The sequence below is a fragment of the Somniosus microcephalus genome, unplaced genomic scaffold, assembly GCF_052327205.1.
Source record: "Somniosus microcephalus isolate GS21.2 unplaced genomic scaffold, FLI_Smic_1.0 unresolved_chr3, whole genome shotgun sequence".
Classification (NCBI taxonomy): Eukaryota; Metazoa; Chordata; class Chondrichthyes; order Squaliformes; family Somniosidae; genus Somniosus; species Somniosus microcephalus.
In genome coordinates this window covers 20,597,565-20,624,756 of record NW_028225181.1, presented here as the reverse complement: position 1 = coordinate 20,624,756, position 27,192 = coordinate 20,597,565, and the positions used below count along the sequence as shown (strand labels likewise).

Below are 27,192 nucleotides of genomic sequence, written 5' to 3'. Positions count from 1 at the left end.
GACGGGGCCTCAGTTTAACATCCCCCTGAACAGGGAGACGGGGCCTCGGTTTAACATTCCCCTGAACAGGGAGACGGGGCCTCGGTTTAACATTCCCCTGAACAGGGAGACGGGGCCTCGGTTTAACATCCCCCTGAACAGGGAGACGGGGCCTCGGTTTAACATCCCCCCTGAACAGGGAGACGGGGCCTCGGTTTAACATCCCCCTGAACAGGGAGACGGGGCCTCGGTTTAACATCCCCCTGAACAGGGAGACGGGGCCTCGGTTTAACATCCCCCTGAACAGCGAGACAGGGCCTCGGTTTAACATCCCCCCTGAACAGGGAGACGGGGCCTCAGTTTAACATCCCCCTGAACAGGGAGACGGGGCCTCGGTTTAACATTCCCCTGAACAGGGAGACGGGGCCTCGGTTTAACATTCCCCTGAACAGGGAGACGGGGCCTCGGTTTAACATCCCCTGAACAGGGAGACGGGGCCTCGGTTTAACATCCCCCTGAACAGGGAGACAGGGCCTCGGTTTAACATCCCCCCTGAACAGGGAGACGGGGCCTCGGTTTAACATCCCCCCTGAACAGGGAGACGGGGCCTCGGTTTAACATCCCCCTGAACAGGGAGACGGGGCCTCGGTTTAACATCCCCCTGAACAGGGAGACGGGGCCTCGGTTTAACATCCCCCTGAACAGGGAGACGGGGCCTCGGTTTAACATCCCCCTGAACAGGGAGACGGGGCCTCGGTTTAACATCCCCCTGAACAGGGAGACGGGGCCTCGGTTTAACATCCCCCTGAACAGGGAGACGGGGCCTCGGTTTAACATCCCCCTGAACAGGGAGACGGGGCCTCGGTTTAACATCCCCTGAACAGGGAGACGGGGCCTCGGTTTAACATCCCCCCTGAACAGGGAGACGGGGCCTCGGTTTAACATCCCCCTGAACAGGGAGACGGGGCCTCGGTTTAACAGCCCCCCTGAACAGGGAGACGGGGCCTCGGTTTAACATCCCCCTGAACAGGGAAGACGGGGCCTCGGTTTAACATCCACTGAACAGAGAGACGGGGCCTCGGTTTAACATCCCCCCTGAACAGGGAGACGGGGCCTCGGTTTAACATCCCCCTGAACAGGGAGACGGGGCCTCGGTTTAACATCCCCCCCTGAACAGGGAGACGGGGCCTCGGTTTAACATCCCCCTGAACAGGGAGACGGGGCCTCGGTTTAACATCCCCCTGAACAGGGAGACGGGGCCTCGGTTTAACATCCCCCCCTGAACAGGGAGACGGGGCCTCGGTTTAACATCCCCCTGAACAGGGAGACGGGGCCTCGGTTTAACATCCCCCCTGAACAGAGAGACGGGGCCTCGGTTTAACATCCCCCTGAACAGGGAGACGGGGCCTCGGTTTAACATCCCCCTGAACAGGGAGACGGGGCCTCGGTTTAACATCCCCCTGAACAGGGAGACGAGGCCTCGGTTTAACATCCCCCCTGAACAGGGAGACGGGGCCTCGGTTTAACATCCCCCTGAACAGGGAGACGGGGCCTCGGTTTAACATCCCCCTGAACAGGGAGACGGGGCCTCGGTTTAACATCCCCCTGAACAGGGAGACGGGGCCTCGGTTTAACATCCACTGAACAGAGAGACGGGGCCTCGGATAACGTATCATCTGATGGGGCAGTCCCTCCGGCAGTGCAGCGCTGCCTTAGTACTGGACAGCGGGAGTGCCGGCCTGGTTTTTGGGGTTGTAACCCACGAAATGTTGATTTTGGTGGGGGGAGGTGGGAAAGAGGTGTTTGTGAGACAGACTGAGATTCACTCAGTGACAGACACACAGCGCAGGCAGTGGTCACAGAGGTCAGGACAGCGGTGGGTAGGGCTCGTGAAGAGATCATGAGGAAGGGATTATGACCATTACTTGGGAGCTGGACATGGCTAGATGTGGGTTTCATGGCGGACAGGGGATGGGTGTGTCCAAGTCGAGCTCACCTGGTACCTGTCCCTGCTGCCCCTCTCTCATGTGTGTCAGTTTTAGCAGCTCTTTCTCATGGGCTGCATTCAGGTCGTCTATGCTGAGCTGAAACAGGAATTAAAACAGAACCCAATTAAAGCTCCAAGAGTCAGTGTCTGTGGTACCCGTACCCCAGTGAGAGTCAGTGTGTGTGGGACCCGTACCCCAGTGAGAGTCAGTGTCTGTGGGACCCGTACCCCAGTCAGAGTCAGTGGGACCCGCACCCCAGTGAGAGTCAGTGTCTGTGGGACCCGCACCCCAGTCAGAGTCAGTGGCACCCGCACCCCAGTGAGAGTCAGTGTCTGTGGGACCCGCACCCCAGTCAGAGTCAGTGTCTGTGGGACCCGTACCCCAGTCAGAGTCAGTGTCTGTGGGACCCGTACCCCAGTGAGAGTCAGAGTCGGTGGGACCCGTGCCCCAGTGAGAGTCAGTGTCTGTGGGACCTGTACCCCAGTGAGAGTCAGTGTCTGTGGGACCCGTACCCCAGTGAGAGTCAGTGTCTGTGGGACCTGTACCCCAGTGAGAGTCAGTGTCTGTGGGACCCGTACCCCAGTGAGAGTCAGTGTCTGTGGGACCTGTACCCCAGTGAGAGTCAGTGTCTGTGGGACCCGTACCCCAGTGAGAGTCAGTGTATGTGGGACCCGTACCCCAGTGAGAGTCAGTGTATGTGGGACCCGTACCCCAGTGAGAGTCAGTGGGACCCGCACCCCAGTGAGAGTCAGTGTCTGTGGGACCTGTACCCCAGTGAGAGTCAGTGACTGTGGGACCCGTACCCCAGTGAGAGTCAGTGTCTGTGGGACCCGTACCCCAGTGAGAGTCAGTGTCTGTGGGACCCGTACCCCAGTGAGAGTCAGTGGGACCCGCACCCCAGTGAGAGTCAGTGTCTGTGGGACCCGTACCCCAGTGAGAGTCAGTGGGACCCGCACCCCAGTGAGAGTCAGTGTCTGTGGGACCCGCACCCCAGTCAGAGTCAGTGGGACCCGCACGCCAGTGAGAGTCAGTGTCTGTGGGACCCGCACCCCAGTCAGAGTCAGTGGGACCCGCACCCCAGTGAGAGTCAGTGTCTGTGGGACCCGTACCCCAGTGAGAGTCAGTGGGACCCGCACCCCAGTGAGAGTCAGTGTCTGTGGGACCCATACCCCAGTGAGAGTCAGTGTCTGTGGGACCCGTACCCCAGTGAGAGTCAGTGACTGTGGGACCCATACCCCAGTGAGAGTCAGTGTCTGTGGGACCCGTACCCCAGTGAGAGTCAGTGTCTGTGGGACCCGTACCCCAGTGAGAGTCAGTGACTGTGGGACCCATACCCCAGTGAGAGTCAGTGTCTGTGGGACCCGTACCCCAGTGAGAGTCAGTGTCTGTGGGACCCGTGACCCAGTGAGAGTCACTGTATGTGGGACCCGTACCCCAGTCAGAGTCAGTGTCTGTGGGACCCGTACCCCAGTGAGAGTCAGTGTCTGTGGGACCCGTACCCCAGTGAGAGTCAGTGTCTGTGTGACCCGTACCCCAGTGAGAGTCAGTGTCTGTGGGACCCGTACCCCAGTGAGAGTCAGTGTCTGTGGGACCCGTACCCCAGTGAGAGTCAGTGTCTGTGGGACCCGTACCCCAGTGAGAGTCAGTGTCTGTGGACCCGTACCCCAGTGAGAGTCAGTGTCTGTGGGACCCGTACCCCAGTGAGAGTCAGTGTCTGTGGACCCATACCCCAGTGAGAGTCAGTGTCTGTGGGACCCGTATCCCAGTGAGAGTCAGTGTCTGTGGTACCCGTACCCCAGTGAGAGTCAGTGTCTGTGGACCCGTACCCCAGTGAGAGTCAGTGTCTGTGGGACCCGTACCCCAGTGAGAGTCAGTGTCTGTGGGACCCGTACCCCAGTGAGAGTCAGTGTCTGTGGGACCGGTATCCCAGTGAGAGTCAGTGTCTGTGGGACCGGTATCCCAGTGAGAGTCAGTGTCTGTGGGACCGGTATCCCAGTGAGAGTCAGTGTCTGTGGGACCCGTACCCCAGTGAGAGTCAGTGTCTGTGGACCCGTACCCCAGTGAGAGTCAGTGACTGTGGGACCCGCACCCCAGTGAGAGTCAGTGTCTGTGGGACCCGTACCCCAGTGAGAGTCAGTGTCTGTGGGACCCGTACCCCAGTGAGAGTCAGTGACTGTGGGACCGGTATCCCAGTGAGAGTCAGTGACTGTGGGACCCGTATCCCAGTGAGAGTCAGTGTCTGTGGGACCCGTATCCCAGTGAGAGTCAGTGACTGTGGGACCCGTACCCCAGTGAGAGTCAGTGTCTGTGGGACCCGTACCCCAGTGAAAGTCAGTGTCTGTGGGACCCGTACCCCAGTGAGAGTCAGTGTCTGTGGGACCCGTACCCCAGTGAGAGTCAGTGTCTCTGGGACCCGTACCCCAGTGAGAGTCAGTGTCTGTGGGACCCGTACCCCAGTCAGAGTCAGTGTCTGTGGGACCCGTACCCCTGTGAGAGTCAGTGTGTGTGGGACCTGTACCCCAGTGAGAATCGGTGTCTGTGGGACCCGTACCCCAGTGAGAGTCAGTGTCTGTGGGACCCGTACCCCAGTGAGAGTCAGTGTGTGTGGGACCCGTACCCCAGTGAGAGTCAGTGTGTGTGGGACCCGTACCCCAGTGAGAGTCAGTGTGTGTGGGACCCGTACCCCAGTGAGAGTCAGTGTGTGTGGGACCCGTACCCCAGTGAGAGTCAGTGTCTGTGGGACCTGTACCCCAGTGAGAGTCAGTGTCTGTGGGACCCGTGACCCTTGGGAGAGTCAGTGTCTGTGGGACCCGTACCCCAGTGAGAGTCAGTGTCTGTGGGACCCGTATCCCAGTGAGAGTCAATGTCTGTGGGACCCGTGACCCTTGGGAGAGTCAGTGTCTGTGGGACCCGTACCCCAGTGAGAGTCAGTGTCTGTGGGACCCGCACCCCAGTGAGAGTCAATGTCTGTGGGACCCGTACCCCAGTGAGAGTCAGTGTGTGTGGACCCGTACCCCAGTGAGAGTCAGTGTCTGTGGGACCCGTACCCCAGTGAGAGTCAGTGCCTGTGGGACCCGTACCCCAGTGAGAGTCAGTGTCTGTGGGACCCGTACCCCAGTGAGAGTCAGTGTCTGTGGGACCCGTACCCCAGTGAGAGTCAGTGTCTGTGGGACCCGTACCCCCGTGAGAGTCAGTGTCTGTGGGACCCGTACCCCAGTGAGAGTCAGTGTCTGTGGGACCTGTACCCCAGTGAGAGTCAGTGACTGTGGGACCTGTACCCCAGTGAGAGTCAGTGTCTGTGGGACCCGTACCCCAGTGAGAGTCAGTGTGTGTGGGACCCGTACCCCAGTGAGAGTCAGTGTGTGTGGGACCCGTACCCCAGTGAGAGTCAGTGTGTGTGGGACCCGTACCCCAGTCAGAGTCAGTGTCTGTGGGACCCGTACCCCAGTGAGAGTCAGTGTCTGTGGGACCCGTGCCCCAGTGAGAGTCAGTGTCTGTGGGACCCGTACCCCAGTGAGAGTCAGTGTCTGTGGGACCCGTGACCCTTGGGAGAGTCAGTGTCTGTGGGACCCGTACCCCAGTGAGAGTCAATGTCTGTGGGACCCGTACCCCAGTGAGAGTCAGTGTCTGTGGGACCCGTACCCCAGTGAGAGTCAGTGTCTGTGGGACCCGTACCCCAGTGAGAGTCAGTGTCTGTGGGACCCGTACCCCAGTGAGAGTCAGTGTCTGTGGGACCCGCACCCCAGTGAGAGTCAGTGTCTGTGGGACCCGTACCCCAGTGAGAGTCAGTGTCTGTGGGACCTGTACCCCAGTGAGAGTCAGTGACTGTGGGTCCCGTACCCCAGTGAGAGTCAGTGTCTGTGGACCCGTACCCCAGTGAGAGTCAGTGTCTGTGGGACCCGTACCCCAGTGAGAGTCAATGTCTGTGGGACCCGTACCCCAGTGAGAGTCAGTGTCTGTGGGACCCGTACCCCAGTGAGAGTCAATGTCTGTGGGACCCGTACCCCAGTGAGAGTCAGTGTCTGTGGGACCTGTACCCCAGTGAGAGTCAGTGTCTGTGGGACCCGTACCCCAGTGAGAGTCAATGTCTGTGGGACCCGTACCCCAGTGAGAGTCAGTGTCTGTGGGACCCGTACCCCAGTGAGAGTCAATGTCTGTGGGACCCGTACCCCAGTGAGAGTCAGTGTCTGTGGGACCCGTACCCCAGTGAGAGTCAATGTCTGTGGGACCCGTACCCCAGTGAGAGTCAGTGTCTGTGGGACCCGTACCCCAGTGAGAGTCAGTGTCTGTGGGACCCGTACCCCAGTGAGAGTCAGTGTCTGTGGGACCCGTACCCCAGTGAGAGTCAATGTCTGTGGGACCCGTACCCCAGTGAGAGTCAGTGTCTGTGGGACCCGTACCCCAGTGAGAGTCAGTGTGTGTGGACCCGTACCCCAGTGAGAGTCAGTGTCTGTGGGACCCGTACCCCAGTGAGAGTCAGTGTCTGTGGGACACGTACCCCAGTGAGAGTCAGTGTCTGTGGGACCCGTACCCCAGTGAGAGTCAGTGTGTGTGGGACCCGTACCCCAGTGAGAGTCAGTGTCTGTGGGACCCGTACCCCAGTGAGAGTCAGTGTCTGTGGGACCCGTACCCCAGTGAGAGTCAGTGTCTGTGGGACCCGTACCCCAGTGAGAGTCAGTGTGTGTGGGACCCGTACCCCAGTGAGAGTCAGTGTGTGTGGGACCCGTACCCCAGTGAGAGTCAGTGTGTGTGGGACCCGTACCCCAGTCAGAGTCAGTGTCTGTGGGACCCGTACCCCAGTGAGAGTCAGTGTCTGTGGGACCCGTGCCCCAGTGAGAGTCAGTGTCTGTGGGACCCGTACCCCAGTGAGAGTCAGTGTCTGTGGGACCCGTGACCCTTGGGAGAGTCAGTGTCTGTGGGACCCGTACCCCAGTGAGAGTCAATGTCTGTGGGACCCGTACCCCAGTGAGAGTCAGTGTCTGTGGGACCCGTACCCCAGTGAGAGTCAGTGTCTGTGGGACCCGTACCCCAGTGAGAGTCAGTGTCTGTGGGACCCGTACCCCAGTGAGAGTCAATGTCTGTGGGACCCGTACCCCAGTGAGAGTCAGTGTCTGTGGGACCCGTACCCCAGTGAGAGTCAGTGTGTGTGGACCCGTACCCCAGTGAGAGTCAGTGTCTGTGGGACCCGCACCCCAGTGAGAGTCAATGTCTGTGGGACCCGTACCCCAGTGAGAGTCAGTGTCTGTGGGTCCCGTACCCCAGTGAGAGTCAGTGTCTGTGGGACCCGTACCCCAGTGAGAGTCAGTGTCTGTGGGACCCGTACCCCAGTGAGAGTCAGTGTGTGTGGGACCCGTACCCCAGTGAGAGTCAGTGTGTGTGGGACCCGTACCCCAGTGAGAGTCAGTGTGTGTGGGACCCGTACCCCAGTGAGAGTCAGTGTGTGTGGGACCCGTACCCCAGTGAGAGTCAGTGTCTGTGGGACCCGTACCCCAGTGAGAGTCAGTGTGTGTGGGACCCGTACCCCAGTGAGAGTCAGTGTCTGTGGGACCCGCACCCCAGTGAGAGTCAGTGTCTGTGGGACCCGTACCCCAGTGAGAGTCAGTGTCTGTGGGACCCGTACCCCAGTGAGAGTCAGTGTCTGTGGGACCCGTACCCCAGTGAGAGTCAGTGTCTGTGGGACCCGTACCCCAGTGAGAGTCAGTGTCTGTGGGACCCGTACCCCAGTCAGAGTCAGTGTCTGTGGGACCCGTACCCCAGTCAGAGTCAGTGTCTGTGGGACCTGTACCCCAGTGAGAGTCAGTGTCTGTGGGACCCGTACCCCAGTGAGAGTCAGTGTATGTGGGACCCGTACCCCAGTGAGAGTCAGTGTATGTGGGACCCGTACCCCAGTGAGAGTCAGTGGGACCCGCACCCCAGTGAGAGTCAGTGTCTGTGGGACCTGTACCCCAGTGAGAGTCAGTGACTGTGGGACCCGTACCCCAGTGAGAGTCAGTGTCTGTGGGACCCGTACCCCAGTGAGAGTCAGTGTCTGTGGGACCCGTACCCCAGTGAGAGTCAGTGGGACCCGCACCCCAGTGAGAGTCAGTGTCTGTGGGACCCGTACCCCAGTGAGAGTCAGTGGGACCCGCACCCCAGTGAGAGTCAGTGTCTGTGGGACCCGCACCCCAGTCAGAGTCAGTGGGACCCGCACGCCAGTGAGAGTCAGTGTCTGTGGGACCCGCACCCCAGTCAGAGTCAGTGGGACCCGCACCCCAGTGAGAGTCAGTGTCTGTGGGACCCGTACCCCAGTGAGAGTCAGTGGGACCCGCACCCCAGTGAGAGTCAGTGTCTGTGGGACCCATACCCCAGTGAGAGTCAGTGTCTGTGGGACCCGTACCCCAGTGAGAGTCAGTGACTGTGGGACCCATACCCCAGTGAGAGTCAGTGTCTGTGGGACCCGTACCCCAGTGAGAGTCAGTGTCTGTGGGACCCGTACCCCAGTGAGAGTCAGTGACTGTGGGACCCATACCCCAGTGAGAGTCAGTGTCTGTGGGACCCGTACCCCAGTGAGAGTCAGTGTCTGTGGGACCCGTGACCCAGTGAGAGTCACTGTATGTGGGACCCGTACCCCAGTCAGAGTCAGTGTCTGTGGGACCCGTACCCCAGTGAGAGTCAGTGTCTGTGGGACCCGTACCCCAGTGAGAGTCAGTGTCTGTGTGACCCGTACCCCAGTGAGAGTCAGTGTCTGTGGGACCCGTACCCCAGTGAGAGTCAGTGTCTGTGGGACCCGTACCCCAGTGAGAGTCAGTGTCTGTGGGACCCGTACCCCAGTGAGAGTCAGTGTCTGTGGACCCGTACCCCAGTGAGAGTCAGTGTCTGTGGGACCCGTACCCCAGTGAGAGTCAGTGTCTGTGGACCCATACCCCAGTGAGAGTCAGTGTCTGTGGGACCCGTATCCCAGTGAGAGTCAGTGTCTGTGGTACCCGTACCCCAGTGAGAGTCAGTGTCTGTGGACCCGTACCCCAGTGAGAGTCAGTGTCTGTGGGACCCGTACCCCAGTGAGAGTCAGTGTCTGTGGGACCCGTACCCCAGTGAGAGTCAGTGTCTGTGGGACCGGTATCCCAGTGAGAGTCAGTGTCTGTGGGACCGGTATCCCAGTGAGAGTCAGTGTCTGTGGGACCGGTATCCCAGTGAGAGTCAGTGTCTGTGGGACCCGTACCCCAGTGAGAGTCAGTGTCTGTGGACCCGTACCCCAGTGAGAGTCAGTGACTGTGGGACCCGCACCCCAGTGAGAGTCAGTGTCTGTGGGACCCGTACCCCAGTGAGAGTCAGTGTCTGTGGGACCCGTACCCCAGTGAGAGTCAGTGACTGTGGGACCGGTATCCCAGTGAGAGTCAGTGACTGTGGGACCCGTATCCCAGTGAGAGTCAGTGTCTGTGGGACCCGTATCCCAGTGAGAGTCAGTGACTGTGGGACCCGTACCCCAGTGAGAGTCAGTGTCTGTGGGACCCGTACCCCAGTGAAAGTCAGTGTCTGTGGGACCCGTACCCCAGTGAGAGTCAGTGTCTGTGGGACCCGTACCCCAGTGAGAGTCAGTGTCTCTGGGACCCGTACCCCAGTGAGAGTCAGTGTCTGTGGGACCCGTACCCCAGTCAGAGTCAGTGTCTGTGGGACCCGTACCCCTGTGAGAGTCAGTGTGTGTGGGACCTGTACCCCAGTGAGAATCGGTGTCTGTGGGACCCGTACCCCAGTGAGAGTCAGTGTCTGTGGGACCCGTACCCCAGTGAGAGTCAGTGTGTGTGGGACCCGTACCCCAGTGAGAGTCAGTGTGTGTGGGACCCGTACCCCAGTGAGAGTCAGTGTGTGTGGGACCCGTACCTCAGTGAGAGTCAGTGTGTGTGGGACCCGTACCCCAGTGAGAGTCAGTGTCTGTGGGACCTGTACCCCAGTGAGAGTCAGTGTCTGTGGGACCCGTGACCCTTGGGAGAGTCAGTGTCTGTGGGACCCGTACCCCAGTGAGAGTCAGTGTCTGTGGGACCCGTATCCCAGTGAGAGTCAATGTCTGTGGGACCCGTGACCCTTGGGAGAGTCAGTGTCTGTGGGACCCGTACCCCAGTGAGAGTCAGTGTCTGTGGGACCCGCACCCCAGTGAGAGTCAATGTCTGTGGGACCCGTACCCCAGTGAGAGTCAGTGTGTGTGGACCCGTACCCCAGTGAGAGTCAGTGTCTGTGGGACCCGTACCCCAGTGAGAGTCAGTGCCTGTGGGACCCGTACCCCAGTGAGAGTCAGTGTCTGTGGGACCCGTACCCCAGTGAGAGTCAGTGTCTGTGGGACCCGTACCCCAGTGAGAGTCAGTGTCTGTGGGACCCGTACCCCCGTGAGAGTCAGTGTCTGTGGGACCCGTACCCCAGTGAGAGTCAGTGTCTGTGGGACCTGTACCCCAGTGAGAGTCAGTGACTGTGGGACCTGTACCCCAGTGAGAGTCAGTGTCTGTGGGACCCGTACCCCAGTGAGAGTCAGTGTGTGTGGGACCCGTACCCCAGTGAGAGTCAGTGTGTGTGGGACCCGTACCCCAGTGAGAGTCAGTGTGTGTGGGACCCGTACCCCAGTCAGAGTCAGTGTCTGTGGGACCCGTACCCCAGTGAGAGTCAGTGTCTGTGGGACCCGTGCCCCAGTGAGAGTCAGTGTCTGTGGGACCCGTACCCCAGTGAGAGTCAGTGTCTGTGGGACCCGTGACCCTTGGGAGAGTCAGTGTCTGTGGGACCCGTACCCCAGTGAGAGTCAATGTCTGTGGGACCCGTACCCCAGTGAGAGTCAGTGTCTGTGGGACCCGTACCCCAGTGAGAGTCAGTGTCTGTGGGACCCGTACCCCAGTGAGAGTCAGTGTCTGTGGGACCCGTACCCCAGTGAGAGTCAGTGTCTGTGGGACCCGCACCCCAGTGAGAGTCAGTGTCTGTGGGACCCGTACCCCAGTGAGAGTCAGTGTCTGTGGGACCTGTACCCCAGTGAGAGTCAGTGACTGTGGGTCCCGTACCCCAGTGAGAGTCAGTGTCTGTGGACCCGTACCCCAGTGAGAGTCAGTGTCTGTGGGACCCGTACCCCAGTGAGAGTCAATGTCTGTGGGACCCGTACCCCAGTGAGAGTCAGTGTCTGTGGGACCCGTACCCCAGTGAGAGTCAATGTCTGTGGGACCCGTACCCCAGTGAGAGTCAGTGTCTGTGGGACCTGTACCCCAGTGAGAGTCAGTGTCTGTGGGACCCGTACCCCAGTGAGAGTCAATGTCTGTGGGACCCGTACCCCAGTGAGAGTCAGTGTCTGTGGGACCCGTACCCCAGTGAGAGTCAATGTCTGTGGGACCCGTACCCCAGTGAGAGTCAGTGTCTGTGGGACCCGTACCCCAGTGAGAGTCAATGTCTGTGGGACCCGTACCCCAGTGAGAGTCAGTGTCTGTGGGACCCGTACCCCAGTGAGAGTCAGTGTCTGTGGGACCCGTACCCCAGTGAGAGTCAGTGTCTGTGGGACCCGTACCCCAGTGAGAGTCAATGTCTGTGGGACCCGTACCCCAGTGAGAGTCAGTGTCTGTGGGACCCGTACCCCAGTGAGAGTCAGTGTGTGTGGACCCGTACCCCAGTGAGAGTCAGTGTCTGTGGGACCCGTACCCCAGTGAGAGTCAGTGTCTGTGGGACACGTACCCCAGTGAGAGTCAGTGTCTGTGGGACCCGTACCCCAGTGAGAGTCAGTGTGTGTGGGACCCGTACCCCAGTGAGAGTCAGTGTCTGTGGGACCCGTACCCCAGTGAGAGTCAGTGTCTGTGGGACCCGTACCCCAGTGAGAGTCAGTGTCTGTGGGACCCGTACCCCAGTGAGAGTCAGTGTGTGTGGGACCCGTACCCCAGTGAGAGTCAGTGTGTGTGGGACCCGTACCCCAGTGAGAGTCAGTGTGTGTGGGACCCGTACCCCAGTCAGAGTCAGTGTCTGTGGGACCCGTACCCCAGTGAGAGTCAGTGTCTGTGGGACCCGTGCCCCAGTGAGAGTCAGTGTCTGTGGGACCCGTACCCCAGTGAGAGTCAGTGTCTGTGGGACCCGTGACCCTTGGGAGAGTCAGTGTCTGTGGGACCCGTACCCCAGTGAGAGTCAATGTCTGTGGGACCCGTACCCCAGTGAGAGTCAGTGTCTGTGGGACCCGTACCCCAGTGAGAGTCAGTGTCTGTGGGACCCGTACCCCAGTGAGAGTCAGTGTCTGTGGGACCCGTACCCCAGTGAGAGTCAATGTCTGTGGGACCCGTACCCCAGTGAGAGTCAGTGTGTGTGGGACCCGTACCCCAGTGAGAGTCAGTGTGTGTGGGACCCGTACCCCAGTGAGAGTCAGTGTGTGTGGGACCCGTACCCCAGTGAGAGTCAGTGTCTGTGGGACCCGTACCCCAGTGAGAGTCAGTGTGTGTGGGACCCGTACCCCAGTGAGAGTCAGTGTCTGTGGGACCCGCACCCCAGTGAGAGTCAGTGTCTGTGGGACCCGTACCCCAGTGAGAGTCAGTGTCTGTGGGACCCGTACCCCAGTGAGAGTCAGTGTCTGTGGGACCCGTACCCCAGTGAGAGTCAGTGTCTGTGGGACCCGTACCCCAGTGAGAGTCAGTGTCTGTGGGACCCGTACCCCAGTCAGAGTCAGTGTCTGTGGGACCCGTACCCCAGTCAGAGTCAGTGTCTGTGGGACCCGTGACCCCAGTCAGAGTCAGTGTCTGTGGGACCCATACCCCAGTGAGAGTCAGTGTCTGTGGGACCCGTACCCAAGTGAGAGTCAGTGACTGTGGGACCCGCACCCCAGTGAGAGTCAGTGTCTGTGGGACCCGTACCCCAGTGAGAGTCAGTGTCTGTGGAACCCATACCCCAGTGAGAGTCAGTGTCTGTGGAACCCGTACCCCAGTGAGAGTCAGTGTCTGTGGACCCGTACCCCAGTGAGAGTCAGTGTCTGTGGAACCCGTACCCCAGTGAGAGTCAGTGTCTGTGGGACCCATACCCCAGAGAGAGTCAGTGTCTGTGGGACCCGTACCCCAGTGAGAGTCAGTGTCTGTGGGACCCGTACCCCACTGAGAGTCAGTGACTGTGGGACCCGCACCCCAGTGAGAGTCAGTGACTGTGGGACCCGTACCCCAGTGAGAGTCAGTGTCTGTGGACCCGTACCCCAGTGAGAGTCAGTGTCTGTGGACCCGTACCCCAGTGAGAGTCAGTGTCTGTGGGACCCGTACCCCAGTGAGAGTCAGTGACTGTGGGACCCGCACCCCAGTGAGAGTCAGTGACTGTGGGACCCGTACCCCAGTGAGAGTCAGTGTCTGTGGGACCCGTACCCCAGTGAGAGTCAGTGTCTGTGGGACCCGTACCCCAGTGAGAGTCAGTGACTGTGGGACCCGTTCCCCAGTGAGAGTCAGTGTCTGTGGGACCCGTACCCCAGTGAGAGTCAGTGTCTGTGGGACCCGTACCCCAGTGAGAGTCAGTGACTGTGGGACCCGTTCCCCAGTGAGAGTCAGTGACTGTGGGACCCGCACCCCAGTGAGAGTCAGTGACTGTGGGACCCGCACCCCAGTGAGAGTCAGTGTCTGTGGGACCCGTTCCCCAGTGAGAGTCAGTGACTGTGGGACCCGCACCCCAGTGAGAGTCAGTGACTGTGGGACCCGTTCCCCAGTGAGAGTCAGTGTCTGTGGACCCGTACCCCAGTGAGAGTCAGTGACTGTGGGACCCGTACCCCAGTGAGAGTCAGTGTCTGTGGGACCCGTACCCCAGTGAGAGTCAGTGACTGTGGACCCGTACCCCAGTGAGAGTCAGTGTCTGTGGGACCCGTACCCCAGTGAGAGTCAGTGTCTGTGGGACCCGTACCCCAGTGAGAGTCAGTGTCTGTGGGACCCGTACCCCAGTGAGAGTCAGTGTCTGTGGGACCCGTACCCCAGTGAGAGTCAGTGTCTGTGGGACCCGTACCCCAGTGAGAGTCAGTGTCTGTGGGACCCGTACCCCAGTGAGAGTCAGTGTCTGTGGGTCCCGTGACCCCAGTGAGAGTCAGTGTCTGTGGGACCCGTACCCCAGTGAGAGTCAGTGACTGTGGGACCCGTATCCCAGTGAGAGTCGGTGTCTGTGGGACACGTGACCCCAGTGAGAGTCAGTGTCTGTGGGACCCGTACCCCAGTGAGAGTCAGTGTCTGTGGGACCTGTACCCCAGTGAGAGTCAGTGTCTGTGGGACCTGTACCCCAGTGAGAGTCAGTGTCTGTGGAACTGTACCCCAGTGAGAGTCAGTGTCTGTGGGACCCGTTCCCCAGTGAGAGTCAGTGTCTGTGGGACCCGTACCCCAGTGAGAGTCAGTGTCTGTGGGACCCGTACCCCAGTGAGAGTCAGTGTCTGTGGGACCCGTACCCCAGTGAGAGTCGGTGTCTGTGGGACCCGTACCCCAGTGAGAGTCAGTGTCTGTGGGACCCGTACCCCAGTGAGAGTCAGTGTCTGTGGGACCCGTACCCCAGTGAGAGTCAGTGTCTGTGGAACCCGTACCCCAGTGAGAGTCAGTGTCTGTGCGACCCGTACCCCAGTGAGAGTCAGTGTCTGTGGGACCCGTACCCCAGTGAGAGTCAGTGTCTGTGGGTCCCGTGACCCTTGGGAGAGTCAGTGTCTGTGGGACCCGTACCCCAGTGAGAGTCAGTGTCTGTGGGACCCGTACCCCAGTGAGAGTCAGTGTCTGTGGGACCCGTACCCCAGTGAGAGTCAGTGTCTGTGGACCCGTACCCCAGTGAGAGTCAGTGTCTGTGGGACCCGTACCCCAGTGAGAGTCAGTGTCTGTGGGACCCGTACCCCAGTGAGAGTCAGTGTCTGTGGGACCCGTACCCCAGTGAGAGTCAGTGTCTGTGGAACCCGTACCCCAGTGAGAGTCAGTGTCTGTGGGACACGTACCCCAGTGAGAGTCAGTGTCTGTGGGACCCGTACCCCAGTGAGAGTCAGTGTCTGTGGGACCCGTACCCCAGTGAGAGTCAGTGTCTGTGGGACCCGTACCCCAGTGAGAGTCAGTGTCTGTGGGACCCGTACCCCAGTGAGAGTCAGTGTCTGTGGGACCCGTACCCCAGTGAGAGTCAGTGTCTGTGCGACCCGTACCCCAGTGAGAGTCAGTGTCTGTGGGACCCGTACCCCAGTGAGAGTCAGTGTCTGTGGAACCCGTACCCCAGTGAGAGTCAGAGTCTGTGGGACCCGTACCCCAGTGAGAGTCAGTGTCTGTGGGACCCGTACCCCAGTGAGAGTCAGTGTCTGTGGGACCCGTACCCCAGTGAGAGTCAGTGTCGGTGGGGCCCGTACCCCAGTGAGAGTCAGTGTCTGTGGGACCCGTACCCCAGTGAGAGTCAGTGTCTGTGGGACCCGTACCCCAGTGAGAGTCGGTGTCTGTGGGACGTGTACCCCAGTGAGAGTCAGTGTCTGTGGGACCCGTGCCCCAGTGAGAGTCAGTGTCTGTGCGACCCGTACCCCAGTGAGAGTCAGTGTCTGTGGGACCCATACCCCAGTGAGAGTCAGTGTCTGTGGGACCCGTGCCCCAGTGAGAGTCAGTGTCTGGGCGACCCGTACCCCAGTGAGAGTCAGTGTCTGTGGGACCCGTACCCCAGTGAGAGTCAGTGTCTGTGGGACCCGTACCCCAGTGAGAGTCAGTGTCTGTGGGACCCGTACCCCAGTGAGAGTCAGTGTCTGTGGGACCCGTGCCCCAGTGAGAGTCAGTGTCTGTGGGACCCGTACCCCAGTGAGAGTCGGTGTCTGTGGGACCCGTACCCCAGTGAGAGTCAGTGTCTGTGGGACCCGTACCCCAGTGAGAGTCAGTGTCTGTGGGACCCGTACCCCAGTGAGAGTCAGTGTCTGTGGGACCCGTGCCCCAGTGAGAGTCAGTGTCGGTGGGGCCCGTACCCCAGTGAGAGTCAGTGTCTGTGGGACCCGTACCCCAGTGAGAGTCAGTGTCTGTGGGACCCGTACCCCAGTGAGAGTCGGTGTCTGTGGGACGTGTACCCCAGTGAGAGTCAGTGTCTGTGGGACCCGTGCCCCAGTGAGAGTCAGTGTCTGTGCGACCCGTACCCCAGTGAGAGTCAGTGTCTGTGGGACCCATACCCCAGTGAGAGTCAGTGTCTGTGGGACCCGTGCCCCAGTGAGAGTCAGTGTCTGTGCGACCCGTACCCCAGTGAGAGTCAGTGTCTGTGGGACCCGTACCCCAGTGAGAGTCAGTGTCTGTGGGACCCGTACCCCAGTGAGAGTCAGTGTCTGTGGGACCCGTACCCCAGTGAGAGTCAGTGTCTGTGGGACCCGTGCCCCAGTGAGAGTCAGTGTCTGTGGGACCCGTACCCCAGTGAGAGTCGGTGTCTGTGGGACCCGTACCCCAGTGAGAGTCAGTGTCTGTGGGACCCGTACCCCAGTGAGAGTCAGTGTCTGTGGGACCCGTACCCCAGTGAGAGTCAGTGTCTGTGGGACCCGTGCCCCAGTGAGAGTCAGTGTCTGTGGGACCCGTACCCCAGTGAGAGTCAGTGTCTGTGGGACCCGTACCCCAGTGAGAGTCAGTGTATGTGGGACCCGTGCCCCAGTGAGAGTCAGTGTCCGTGGGACCCGTACCCCAGTGAGAGTCAGTGTCTGTGGGACCCGTACCCCAGTGAGAGTCAGTGTCTGTGGGACCCGTACCCCAGTGAGAGTCAGTGTCTGTGGGACCCGTACCCCAGTGAGAGTCAGTGTCCGTGGGACCCGTGACCCTTGGGAGAGTCAGTGTCTGTGGGACCCGTACCCCAGTGAGAGTCAGTGTGTGTGGGACCCGTACCCCAGTGAGAGTCGGTGTCTGTGGGACCCGTACCCCAGTGAGAGTCAGTGTCTGTGGGTCCCGTACCCCAGTGAGAGTCAGTGTCTGTGGGACCCGTACCCCAGTGAGAGTCAGTGTCTGTGGGACCCGTGCCCCAGTGAGAGTCAGTGTCTGTGGGACCCGTGCCCCAGTGAGAGTCAGTGTCTGTGGGACCCGTACCCCAGTGAGAGTCAGTGTCTGTGGGACCCGTACCCCAGTGAGAGTCAGTGTCCGTGGGACCCGTGACCCTTGGGAGAGTCAGTGTCTGTGGGACCCGTACCCCAGTGAGAGTCAGTGTGTGTGGGACCCGTACCCCAGTGAGAGTCGGTGTCTGTGGGACCCGTACCCCAGTGAGAGTCAGTGTCTGTGGGTCCCGTACCCCAGTGAGAGTCAGTGTCTGTGGGACCCGTACCCCAGTGAGAGTCAGTGTCTGTGGGACCCGTGCCCCAGTGAGAGTCAGTGTATGTGGGACCCGTGCCCCAGTGAGAGTCAGTGTCCGTGGGACCCGTACCCCAGTGAGAGTCAGTGTCTGTGGAACCCGTACCCCAGTGAGAGTCAGTGTCTGTGGGACCCATACCCCAGTGAGAGTCAGTGTCCGTGGGACCCGTACCCCAGTGAGAGGCAGTGTCTGTGGGACCCGTACCCCAGTGAGAGTCAGTGTCTGTGGGACCCGTACCCCAGTGAGAGTCAGTGTCCGTGGGACCCGTGACCCTTGGGAGAGTCAGTGTCTGTGGGACCCGTACCCCAGTGAGAGTCAGTGTCTGTGGAACCCGTGCCCCAGTGAGAGTCAGTGTCCGTGGGACCCGTACCCCAGTGAGAGGCAGTGTCTGTGGGACCCGTACCCCAGTGAGAGTCAGTGTCTGTGGGACCCGTACCCCAGTGAGAGTCAGTGTCCGTGGGACCCGTACCCCAGTGAGAGTCAGTGTCTGTGGAACCCGTGCCCCAGTGAGAGTCAGTGTCCGTGGGACCCGTACCCCAGTGAGAGGCAGTGTCTGTGGGACCCGTACCCCAGTGAGAGTCAGTGTCCGTGGGACCCGTGACCCTTGGGAGAGTCAGTGTCTGTGGGACCCGTACCCCAGTGAGAGTCAGTGTGTGTGGGACCCGTACCCCAGTGAGAGTCGGTGTCTGTGGGACCCGTACCCCAGTGAGAGTCAGTGTCTGTGGACCCGTACTCCAGTGAGAGTCAGTGTCTGTGGGTCCCGTGACCCTTGGGAGAAAGATTAACATCTTCTGATGGTGGAATCACACCCTCCGATGTTGAAGGACTGTTGGCCCCTCCCCTCCCCCATACCTTCCAGGTGAAGGGGTTGTTGGCCAAGATGGCAGCCAGCAGTTGGATGGCGTTTTTGCAGACATTCACCGACTTGTCACAGAGTCTTCCCGTTGCCAGGGCCACCAGCGCCTGGAACCGGTTCAGAGGGAGGGCCTGAAAGCAGAGAGGGAATGCCGTTACCATAACAACGCCCCAACCCCATCAGCGCAAGCGCGCCACCCCTCCTTACCTTCTCCTGGACGATGCGGGCGAGGACCTGGAGGCAGCGACTGCGCACGAAGGCGTGGACATCGTGGAGGTGCAGCTGCAGCATGTCGAGGAAGCGGTCACGTGTCTCCCGGGACGGCCCGTCCAGCTGGGCGCCGCTCAGCACCCGCATCAACATCTCGCCCATGGTGGACAGCACAGCGTTCCGCAGGGTGTAGCTCTGCCAGGGGGTAGAAGGTTAAAGGGTGAGGTGAGAGGTCAAAGGTGAAGGCGGGCGGCTCTGGTCAAGCGAGATCCCCCGCCCTCCCCCCACACACGGTCCACAGGAAGAGAACACCTTCCCCAAGCTCCTCACCTCTCCGTTCAGAAGGTCCAAGATCAGGCTGATGTTTGGGATCATGACGCCGGGGACCCTCTCGGCCAGCTCCACCAGGAAGGCCGCGTAGGACCGCGCCCCGGAGGGTTCGCGGCTCGTGTCGACCAACGCGCTCTGCCCGATTTCCCTGCGGACGAAGAATGGAAGACAAAAATCAATGGGGCTTTCAACACTTCACGGAAACAGGAGGAGAGCGTTGGGCAGGTGTGGCAGACAGCCCCAGGGGGTCAGGGGTTAGAGGGCGCTGACAAGTGAAGCCAGAACTGTTGGGCAATCAAACCTTCACCCTTGAAAGTTATTCTTCCACAGGCCATTCCGATGAAGACAAAGAACGAACAGACTTTGCATTTCTATCACGCCTCCCGCCACCACAGGAAGTCCCAAAGCGGTTCACAGCCAATTTCTGAAGTGTGGTAACGTGGGAAACAGGGCAGCTAATTTGTGCACAGCAAGCTCCCACAAACTGCAATGTGGTGTCGCTTGATGGATCAATATTGGCCCCAGGGCAACGGTGAGTACCCCCGTGGTCTTCTTCCAATACTGTCCGCGGGATCATTTATATTCACCCGAGAAGTTTAATGTCGCATCCGACAGTGCAGCGCTCCCTCAGTACTGCCCCTCCGACAGTGCAGCGCTCCCTCAGTACTGCCCCTCCGACAGTGCAGCGCTCCCTCAGTACTGCCCCTCCGACAGTGCAGAGCTCCCTCAGTACTGCCCCTCCGGCGGTGCGGCGCTCCCTCAGTACTGCCCCTCCGACAGTGCGGCGCTCCCTCAGTACTGCCCCTCCGACAGTGCAGCGCTCTCTCAGTACTGCCCCTCCGACAGTGCAGCGCTCCCTCAGTACTGCCCCTCCGACAGTGCAGTGCTCCCTCAGTACTGCCCCTCCGACAGTACAGCACTCCCTCAGTACTGCCCCTCCGACAGTAGTGCTCCCTCAGCACTGCCCCTCCGACAGTGCAGCACTCCCTCAGTACTGCCCCTCCGACAGTACAGCACTCCCTCAGTACTGCCCCTTCGACAGAGCAGCGCTCCCTCAGTACTGCCCCTCCGACAGTGCAGCTCTCCCTCAGTACTGCCCCTCTGACAGTGCAGCTCTCCCTCAGTACTGCCCCTCGGACAGTGCGGCGCTCCCTCAGTACTGCCCCTCTGACAGTGCAGCGCTCCCTCAGTACTGCCCCTCTGACAGTGCAGCGCTCCCTCAGTACTGCCCCTCCGACAGTGCGGCGCTCCCTCAGTACTGCCCCTCCGACAGTGCGGCGCTCCCTCAGTACTGCCCCTCCGACAGTGCGGCGCTCCCTCAGTACTGCCCCTCTGACAGTGCAGCTCTCCCTCAGTACTGCCCCACCGACAGTGCGGCGCTCCCTCAGTACTGCCCCTCCGACAGTGCAGCGCTCCCTCAGTACTGGCACTGCGAGTGTCGGCCTGGATTATGGGACTCGAGTCTCCGGAGTGGTGCTCCGATTCGGGAGGCAGGAGTTGAACCGACTGAGCCACATTCCTAACGGGAACTGCCCCTTTAAACTTGGCGCACTGTAACCACATCCTCCTGCCAACAGTGGCGCTGCAGAACCTCCACAGGGGTGGAAGCTGCAATTACAGTGTGACAAGATGGCCGGCTCCACCACAGTTTAGAACTTATACAGGTAATTGGAGACAGGAAGCGAGGGGAGATGACTTAATTCGAATCAAACTTATCGATTAGATTCCAGCCTGTAACTCACTCCCGGGTATCTGTTATTCTATATATAAACCCCCCGAACCCCTCGATTAGATTCCAGCCTGTAACTCACTCCCGGGTATGTTATTCTATATATAAACCCCCCCCGAACCCCCCCAATTAGATTCCAGCCTGTAACTCACTCCCGGGTATCTGTTATTCTATATATAAACCCCCCGAACTCCTCGATTAGATTCCAGCCTGTAACTCACTCCCGGGTATCTGTTATTCTATGTATAAACCCCCCCGAACCCCTCGATTAGATTCCAGCCTGTAACTCACTCCCGGGTATCAGTTATTCTATATATAAACCCCCGAACCCCTCGATTAGATTCCAGCCTGTAACTCACTCCCGGGTATCCGTTATTCTATATATAAACCCCCCGAACCCCTCGATTAGATTCCAGCCTGTAACTCACTCCCGGGTATCTGTTATTCTATATATAAACCCCCCGAGCCCCTCGATTAGATTCCAGCCTGTAACTCACTCCCGAGTATCAGTTATTCTATATATAAACCCCCCCGAACCCCTCGATTAGATTCCAGCCTGTAACTCACTCCCGAGTATCAGTTATTCTATATATAAACCTCCCGAACCCCTCGATTAGATTCCAGCCTGTAACTCACTCCCGGGTATCTGTTATTCTATATATAAACACCCCCGAACCCCTCGATTAGATTCCAGCCTGTAACTCACTCCCGGGTATCTGTTATTCTATATATAAACCCCACCGAACCCCTCGATTAGATTCCAGCCTGTAACTCACTCCCGGGTATCTGTTATTCTTTATATAACCCCCCCGAACCCCTCGATTAGGTTCCAGCCTGTAACTCACTCCCAGGTATCCGTTATTCTATATATAAACCCCCCGGTTTACCCAGTCCCTCACCTCATGATCTCTCCCACGACGGTTTTCATGCCGTACTCCGTGGCCCAGATGGTCACAGCCTGCACCAGGACCGGAGCCACGTGCTCGAAGTGCTGCAGCAGCTGGATAATATTCAGAGTGGCCCCTGTGGAAGGACAATGGACAGAGGGGATCACAGTCAGAAGATGCACTGAGGAGCTTAGCACCCTACCCCACCCCACAACAGCCCCTCCCTCAAGATCTCTCGCACTACCCCCCCCCCCCCCCCCGCAAAACCGGGTCTCCGCCCCCTCCCAAGTCTCTACCACACCCCGAACACCAACTCGGGGCCTCTCTCTCCCCCCCATCCCAGGCTCTCTCTCCCACCCCGAACAACCCCCCACCCCCTCCGGGGTCTCTCTTTAACCCCCCCCATACACCCACCTCTCCCCTGCCCAGGGGTCTCTTCACACCCCCACCTGAACACCACCCTCTCCCCCAAGGGGGGGGGGTCTCTCCCCAACCCGAACAGCACCCCCCTTCCCAGGGGGGTCTCTCCCCTGCCACCCCACCCCATTCCAAACACTGCCCTCTCATGTGCCAGCGTCTCTGCCCCAGCCCTAACACACGCGCCCTCCTGGGGTCTCCCCCTCACCTTGAATACCGCCTCCCCTTCCCCCGGATCTCGCCCCCCTCCCCCCACCACTCCCCGGGGGGTCTCCTCTCCCCCCGGGCGTCTCTTTATCCCCCCTCGTTGTGTAAAAAAGTTTTTCCTCATCTCGCCTCTGGTTCTTTTGCCAATCGCTTTCAGTCTGTGCCCTCTGGGTATTGACCCATCAGCCATTGGAAACAGTTCCTCTTTCGTTACTCTATCGAACCCCTTCCGAATTTTAAACCCCAGGGACCCACCCAGCATGTGGTTGTAACGTTTGATCATGACACCCAGGAGGTGAGCCACGGCCTCTCGCGTCCCCTTGTTCTTCACCTGCCCGATGCAGGAGTTTTCCAGGATCCGGTAGCAGCAGCAGGTGACGAGGCTGAAGACGGGATCAGAACGATGAAGGTTATTTTCCGCGGCAACTTAATTCCCGCCCCCCCCCAATCGCACAGCAAGACGCCACAAACACAGCCCGAATATCGGCCCCAGGAGGAATCACCGCTGCGTTTCTTCCGATACTGCCCGTGGGATCTTTAACACCCCCCTGAACAGGGAGACGGGGCCTCGGTTTAACATCCCCTGAACAGGGAGACGGGGCCTCGGTTTAACATCCCCCTGAACAGGGAGACGGGGCCTCGGTTTAACATCCCCCTGAACAGGGAGACGGGGCCTCGGTTTAACATCCCCCTGAACAGGGAGACGGGGCCTCGGTTTAACATCCCCCTGAACAGGGAGACGGGGCCTCGGTTTAACATCCCCCCTGAACAGGGAGACGGGGCCTCGGTTTAACATCCCCCTGAACAGGGAGACGGGGCCTCGGTTTAACATCCCCCCCTGAACAGGGAGACGGGGCCTCGGTTTAACATCCCCCCTGAACAGGGAGACGGGGCCTCGGTTAACATCCCCCTGAACAGGGAGACGGGGCCTCGGTTTAACATCCCCCTGAACAGGGAGACGGGGCCTCGGTTTAACATCCCCCTGAACAGGGAGACGGGGCCTCGGTTTAACACCCCCCCCGAACAGGGAGACGGGGCCTCGGTTTAACATCCCCCCTGAACAGGGAGACGGGGCCTCGGTTTAACATCCCCCCTGAACAGGGAGACGGGGCCTCGGTTTAACATCCCCCTGAACAGGGAGACGGGGCCTCGGTTTAACATCCCCCTATGAACAGGGAGACGGGGCCTCGGTTTAACATCCCCCCTGAACAGGGAGACGGGGCCTCGGTTTAACATCCCCCTGAACAGGGAGACGGGGCCTCGGTTTAACATCCCCCTGAACAGGGAGACGGGGCCTCGGTTTAACATCCCCTCTGAACAGGGAGACGGGGCCTCGGTTTAACATCCCCCCTGAACAGGGAGACGGGGCCTCGGTTTAACATCCCCCTGAACAGGGAGACGGGGCCTCGGTTTAACATCTCCCCCTGAACAGGGAGACGGGGCCTCGGTTTAACATCCCCCTGAACAGGGAGACAGGGGCCTCGGTTTAACATCCCCCCTGAACAGGGAGACGGGGCCTCGGTTTAACATCCCCCCTGAACAGGGAGACGGGGCCTCGGTTTAACATCCCCCTGAACAGGGAGACGGGGCCTCGGTTTAACATCCCCCCTGAACAGGGAGACGGGGCCTCGGTTTAACATCCCCCCTGAACAGGGGGACGGGGCCTCGGTTTAACATCCCCCCTGAACAGGGAGACGGGGCCTCGGTTTAACATCCCCCCTGAACAGGGAGACGGGGCCTCGGTTTAACATCCCCCCTGAACAGGGAGACGGGGCCTCGGTTTAACATCCCCCTGAACAGGGAGACGGGGCCTCGGTTTAACATTCCCCCTGAACAGGGAGACGGGGCCTCGGTTTAACATCCCCTGAACAGGGAGACGGGGCCTCGGTTTAACATCCCCCTGAACAGGGAGACGGGGCCTCGGTTTAACATCCCCCTGAACAGGGAGACGGGGCCTCGGTTTAACATCCCCCCTGAACAGGGAGACGGGGCCTCGGTTTAACATCCCCCCTGAACAGGGAGACGGGGCCTCGGTTTAACATCCCCTGAACAGGGAGACGGGGCCTCGGTTTAACATCCCCCCCTGAACAGGGAGACGGGGCCTCGGTTTAACATCCCCCCCTGAACAGGGAGACGGGGCCTCGGTTTAACATCCCCCTGAACAGGGAGACGGGGCCTCGGTTTAACATCCCCCTGAACAGGGAGACGGGGCCTCGGTTTAACATCCCCCTGAACAGGGAGACGGGGCCTCGGTTTAACATCCCCCCTGAACAGGGAGACGGGGCCTCGGTTTAACATCCCCCCCTGAACAGGGGGACGGGGCCTCGGTTTAACATCCCCCCTGAACAGGGGGACGGGGCCTCGGTTTAACATCCCCTGAACAGGGAGACGGGGCCTCGGTTTAACATCCCCCTGAACAGGGAGACGGGGCCTCGGTTTAACATCCCTCTGAACAGGGAGACGGGGCCTCGGTTTAACATCCCCCTGACCAGGGAGACGGGGCCTGGTTTAACGCCTTGTCCGAACGACTGCCCCATCGACAGTGCCATGCTCCCCCAGTACTGGCACCAGGAGTGTCGGCCTGGGATTACAAGCTCACAATTGGGAGAAATCAGGCTATTCAGCCCAGGCTGGTGATTGAACCTGGGCCCTGGATTAATGCAGCCCCCTCGTGCATGTACCCACTGACCGGCTGAACTCCTCTTCCACCGAGCCAATGCTCCACAGTCTGCGGACATCCAGCTGCACCAGCTGGGTGATGACCAGCACAACCTTTGCGCGCTCCGACTCCCAGTCAAACTCCCAGGCCTTCATCTTCGCTTTCCGCACCTGCGAGGGAGAGAGGCAGGATGAAGCTGTGCGATGGATAGAGCGCGAGAGAGAGAGCCGCACGGAGAGAGAGCGAGAGAGAGAGCGAGGGCGAGAGGCACGGAGCAGACAGAGGGCGGCGCAGACAGAGGGCGAGAGAGACGCGCAGACAGAGAGCGAGAGAGACGCGCAGACAGAGAGCGAGAGAGACGCGCAGACAGAGAGCGAGAGAGACGCGCAGACAGAGAGCGAGAGAGACGCGCAGACAGAGCGCGAGAGGCGCGCAGACAGAGCGCGAGAGGCGCGCAGACAGAGCGCGAGAGGCGCGCACACAGAGCGCGAGAGGCGCGCACACAGAGCGCGAGAGGCGCGCACACAGAGCGCGAGAGGCGCGCACACAGAGCGAGAGAGGCGCGCACACAGAGCGAGAGAGACGCGCACACAGAGCGAGAGAGACGCGCACACAGAGCGAGAGAGACGCGCACAGAGCGAGAGAGACGCGCACACAGAGCGAGAGAGACGCGCACACAGAGCGAGAGAGACGCGCACACAGAGCGAGAGAGACGCGCACACAGAGCGAGAGAGACGCGCACACAGAGCGAGAGACGCGCACACAGAGCGAGAGAGACGCGCACACAGAGCGAGAGAGACGCGCACACAGAGCGAGAGAGACGCGCACACAGAGCGAGAGAGACGCGCACACAGAGCGAGAGAGACGCGCACACAGAGCGAGAGAGACGCGCACACAGAGCGAGAGAGACGCGCACACAGAGCGAGAGAGACGCGCACACAGAGCGAGAGAGACGCGCACACAGAGCGAGAGAGACGCGCACACAGAGCGAGAGAGACGCACACAGAGCGAGAGAGACGCACACAGAGCGAGAGAGACGCACACAGAGCGAGAGAGACGCACACAGAGCGAGAGAGACGCACACAGAGCGAGAGAGACGCACACAGAGCGAGAGAGACGCACACAGAGCGAGAGAGACGCACACAGAGCGAGAGAGACGCACACAGAGCGAGAGAGACGCACACAGAGCGAGAGAGACGCACACAGAGCGAGAGAGACGCACACAGAGCGAGAGAGACGCACACAGAGCGAGAGAGACGCACACAGAGCGAGAGAGACGCACACAGAGCGAGAGAGACGCACACAGAGCGAGAGAGACGCACACAGAGCGAGAGAGACGCACACAGAGCGAGAGAGACGCACACAGAGCGAGAGAGACGCACACAGAGCGAGAGAGACGCACACAGAGCGAGAGAGACGCACACAGAGCGAGAGAGACGCACACAGAGCGAGAGAGACGCACACAGAGCGAGAGAGACGCACACAGAGCGAGAGAGACGCACACAGAGCGAGAGAGACGCACACAGAGCGAGAGAGACGCACACAGAGCGAGAGAGACGCACACAGAGCGAGAGAGACGCACACAGAGCGAGAGAGACGCACACAGAGCGAGAGAGACGCACACAGAGCGAGAGAGACGCACACAGAGCGAGAGAGACGCACACAGAGCGAGAGAGACGCACACAGAGCGAGAGAGACGCACACAGAGCGAGAGAGACGCACACAGAGCGAGAGAGACGCACACAGAGCGAGAGAGACGCACACAGAGCGAGAGAGACGCACACAGAGCGAGAGAGACGCACACAGAGCGAGAGAGACGCACAGAGCGAGAGAGACGCACAGAGCGAGAGAGACGCACACAGAGCGAGAGAGACGCACACAGAGCGAGAGACGCACACAGAGCGAGAGAGACGCACACAGAGCGAGAGAGACGCACACAGAGCGAGAGAGACGCACACAGAGCGAGAGAGACGCACACAGAGCGAGAGAGACGCACACAGAGCGAGAGAGACGCACACAGAGCGAGAGAGACGCACAGAGAGCGAGAGAGACGCACACAGAGCGAGAGAGACGCACACAGAGCGAGAGAGACGCACACAGAGCGAGAGAGACGCACAGAGAGCGAGAGAGACGCACAGAGAGCGAGAGAGACGCACAGAGAGCGAGAGAGACGCACAGAGAGCGAGAGAGACGCACAGAGAGCGAGAGAGACGCACAGAGAGCGAGAGAGACGCACAGAGAGCGAGAGAGACGCACAGAGACGCACAGAGAGCGAGAGAGACGCACAGAGAGCGAGAGAGACGCACAGAGAGCGAGAGAGACGCACAGAGAGCGAGAGAGACGCACAGAGAGCGAGAGAGACGCACAGAGAGCGAGAGAGACGCACAGAGAGCGAGAGAGACGCACAGAGAGCGAGAGAGACGCACAGAGAGCGAGAGAGACGCACAGAGAGCGAGAGAGACGCACAGAGAGCGAGAGAGACGCACAGAGAGCGAGAGAGACGCACAGAGAGCGAGAGAGACGCACAGAGAGCGAGAGAGACGCACAGAGAGCGAGAGAGACGCACAGAGAGCGAGAGAGACGCACAGAGAGCGAGAGAGACGCACAGAGCGCGAGAGAGACGCACAGAGAGCGAGAGAGACGCACAGAGAGCGAGAGAGACGCACAGAGAGAGCGAGAGAGACGCA

At 60.1% G+C, this 27,192-nt stretch overlaps 1 protein-coding gene across 2 annotated transcripts; it reads right to left on the bottom strand.

Annotated features, from left to right (window-relative positions):
• Positions 1–1,328: 1,328 nt before the first annotated feature.
• Positions 1,329–24,695, bottom strand: LOC147091283 (condensin complex subunit 1-like). Of its 2 annotated transcripts, XM_085976532.1 has the most exons (7): positions 24,536–24,695; positions 22,102–22,229; positions 21,235–21,358; positions 18,607–18,754; positions 18,274–18,471; positions 18,063–18,197; positions 1,472–2,063 (listed from the first exon to the last, which is right to left on the bottom strand). In XM_085976532.1, exons 1-7 carry the CDS (start codon positions 24,658–24,660, stop codon positions 1,935–1,937), a joined length of 987 nt encoding a protein of 328 aa, XP_085832658.1. In that variant the 5' UTR covers positions 24,661–24,695; the 3' UTR covers positions 1,472–1,934. The 2 variants fall into 2 exon arrangements, with proteins under 2 accessions (XP_085832659.1, XP_085832658.1); XM_085976533.1 differs by lacking the exon at positions 22,102–22,229 and having other exon boundaries at positions 1,329–2,063; positions 24,536–24,671.
• Positions 24,696–27,192: the final 2,497 nt, after the last annotated feature.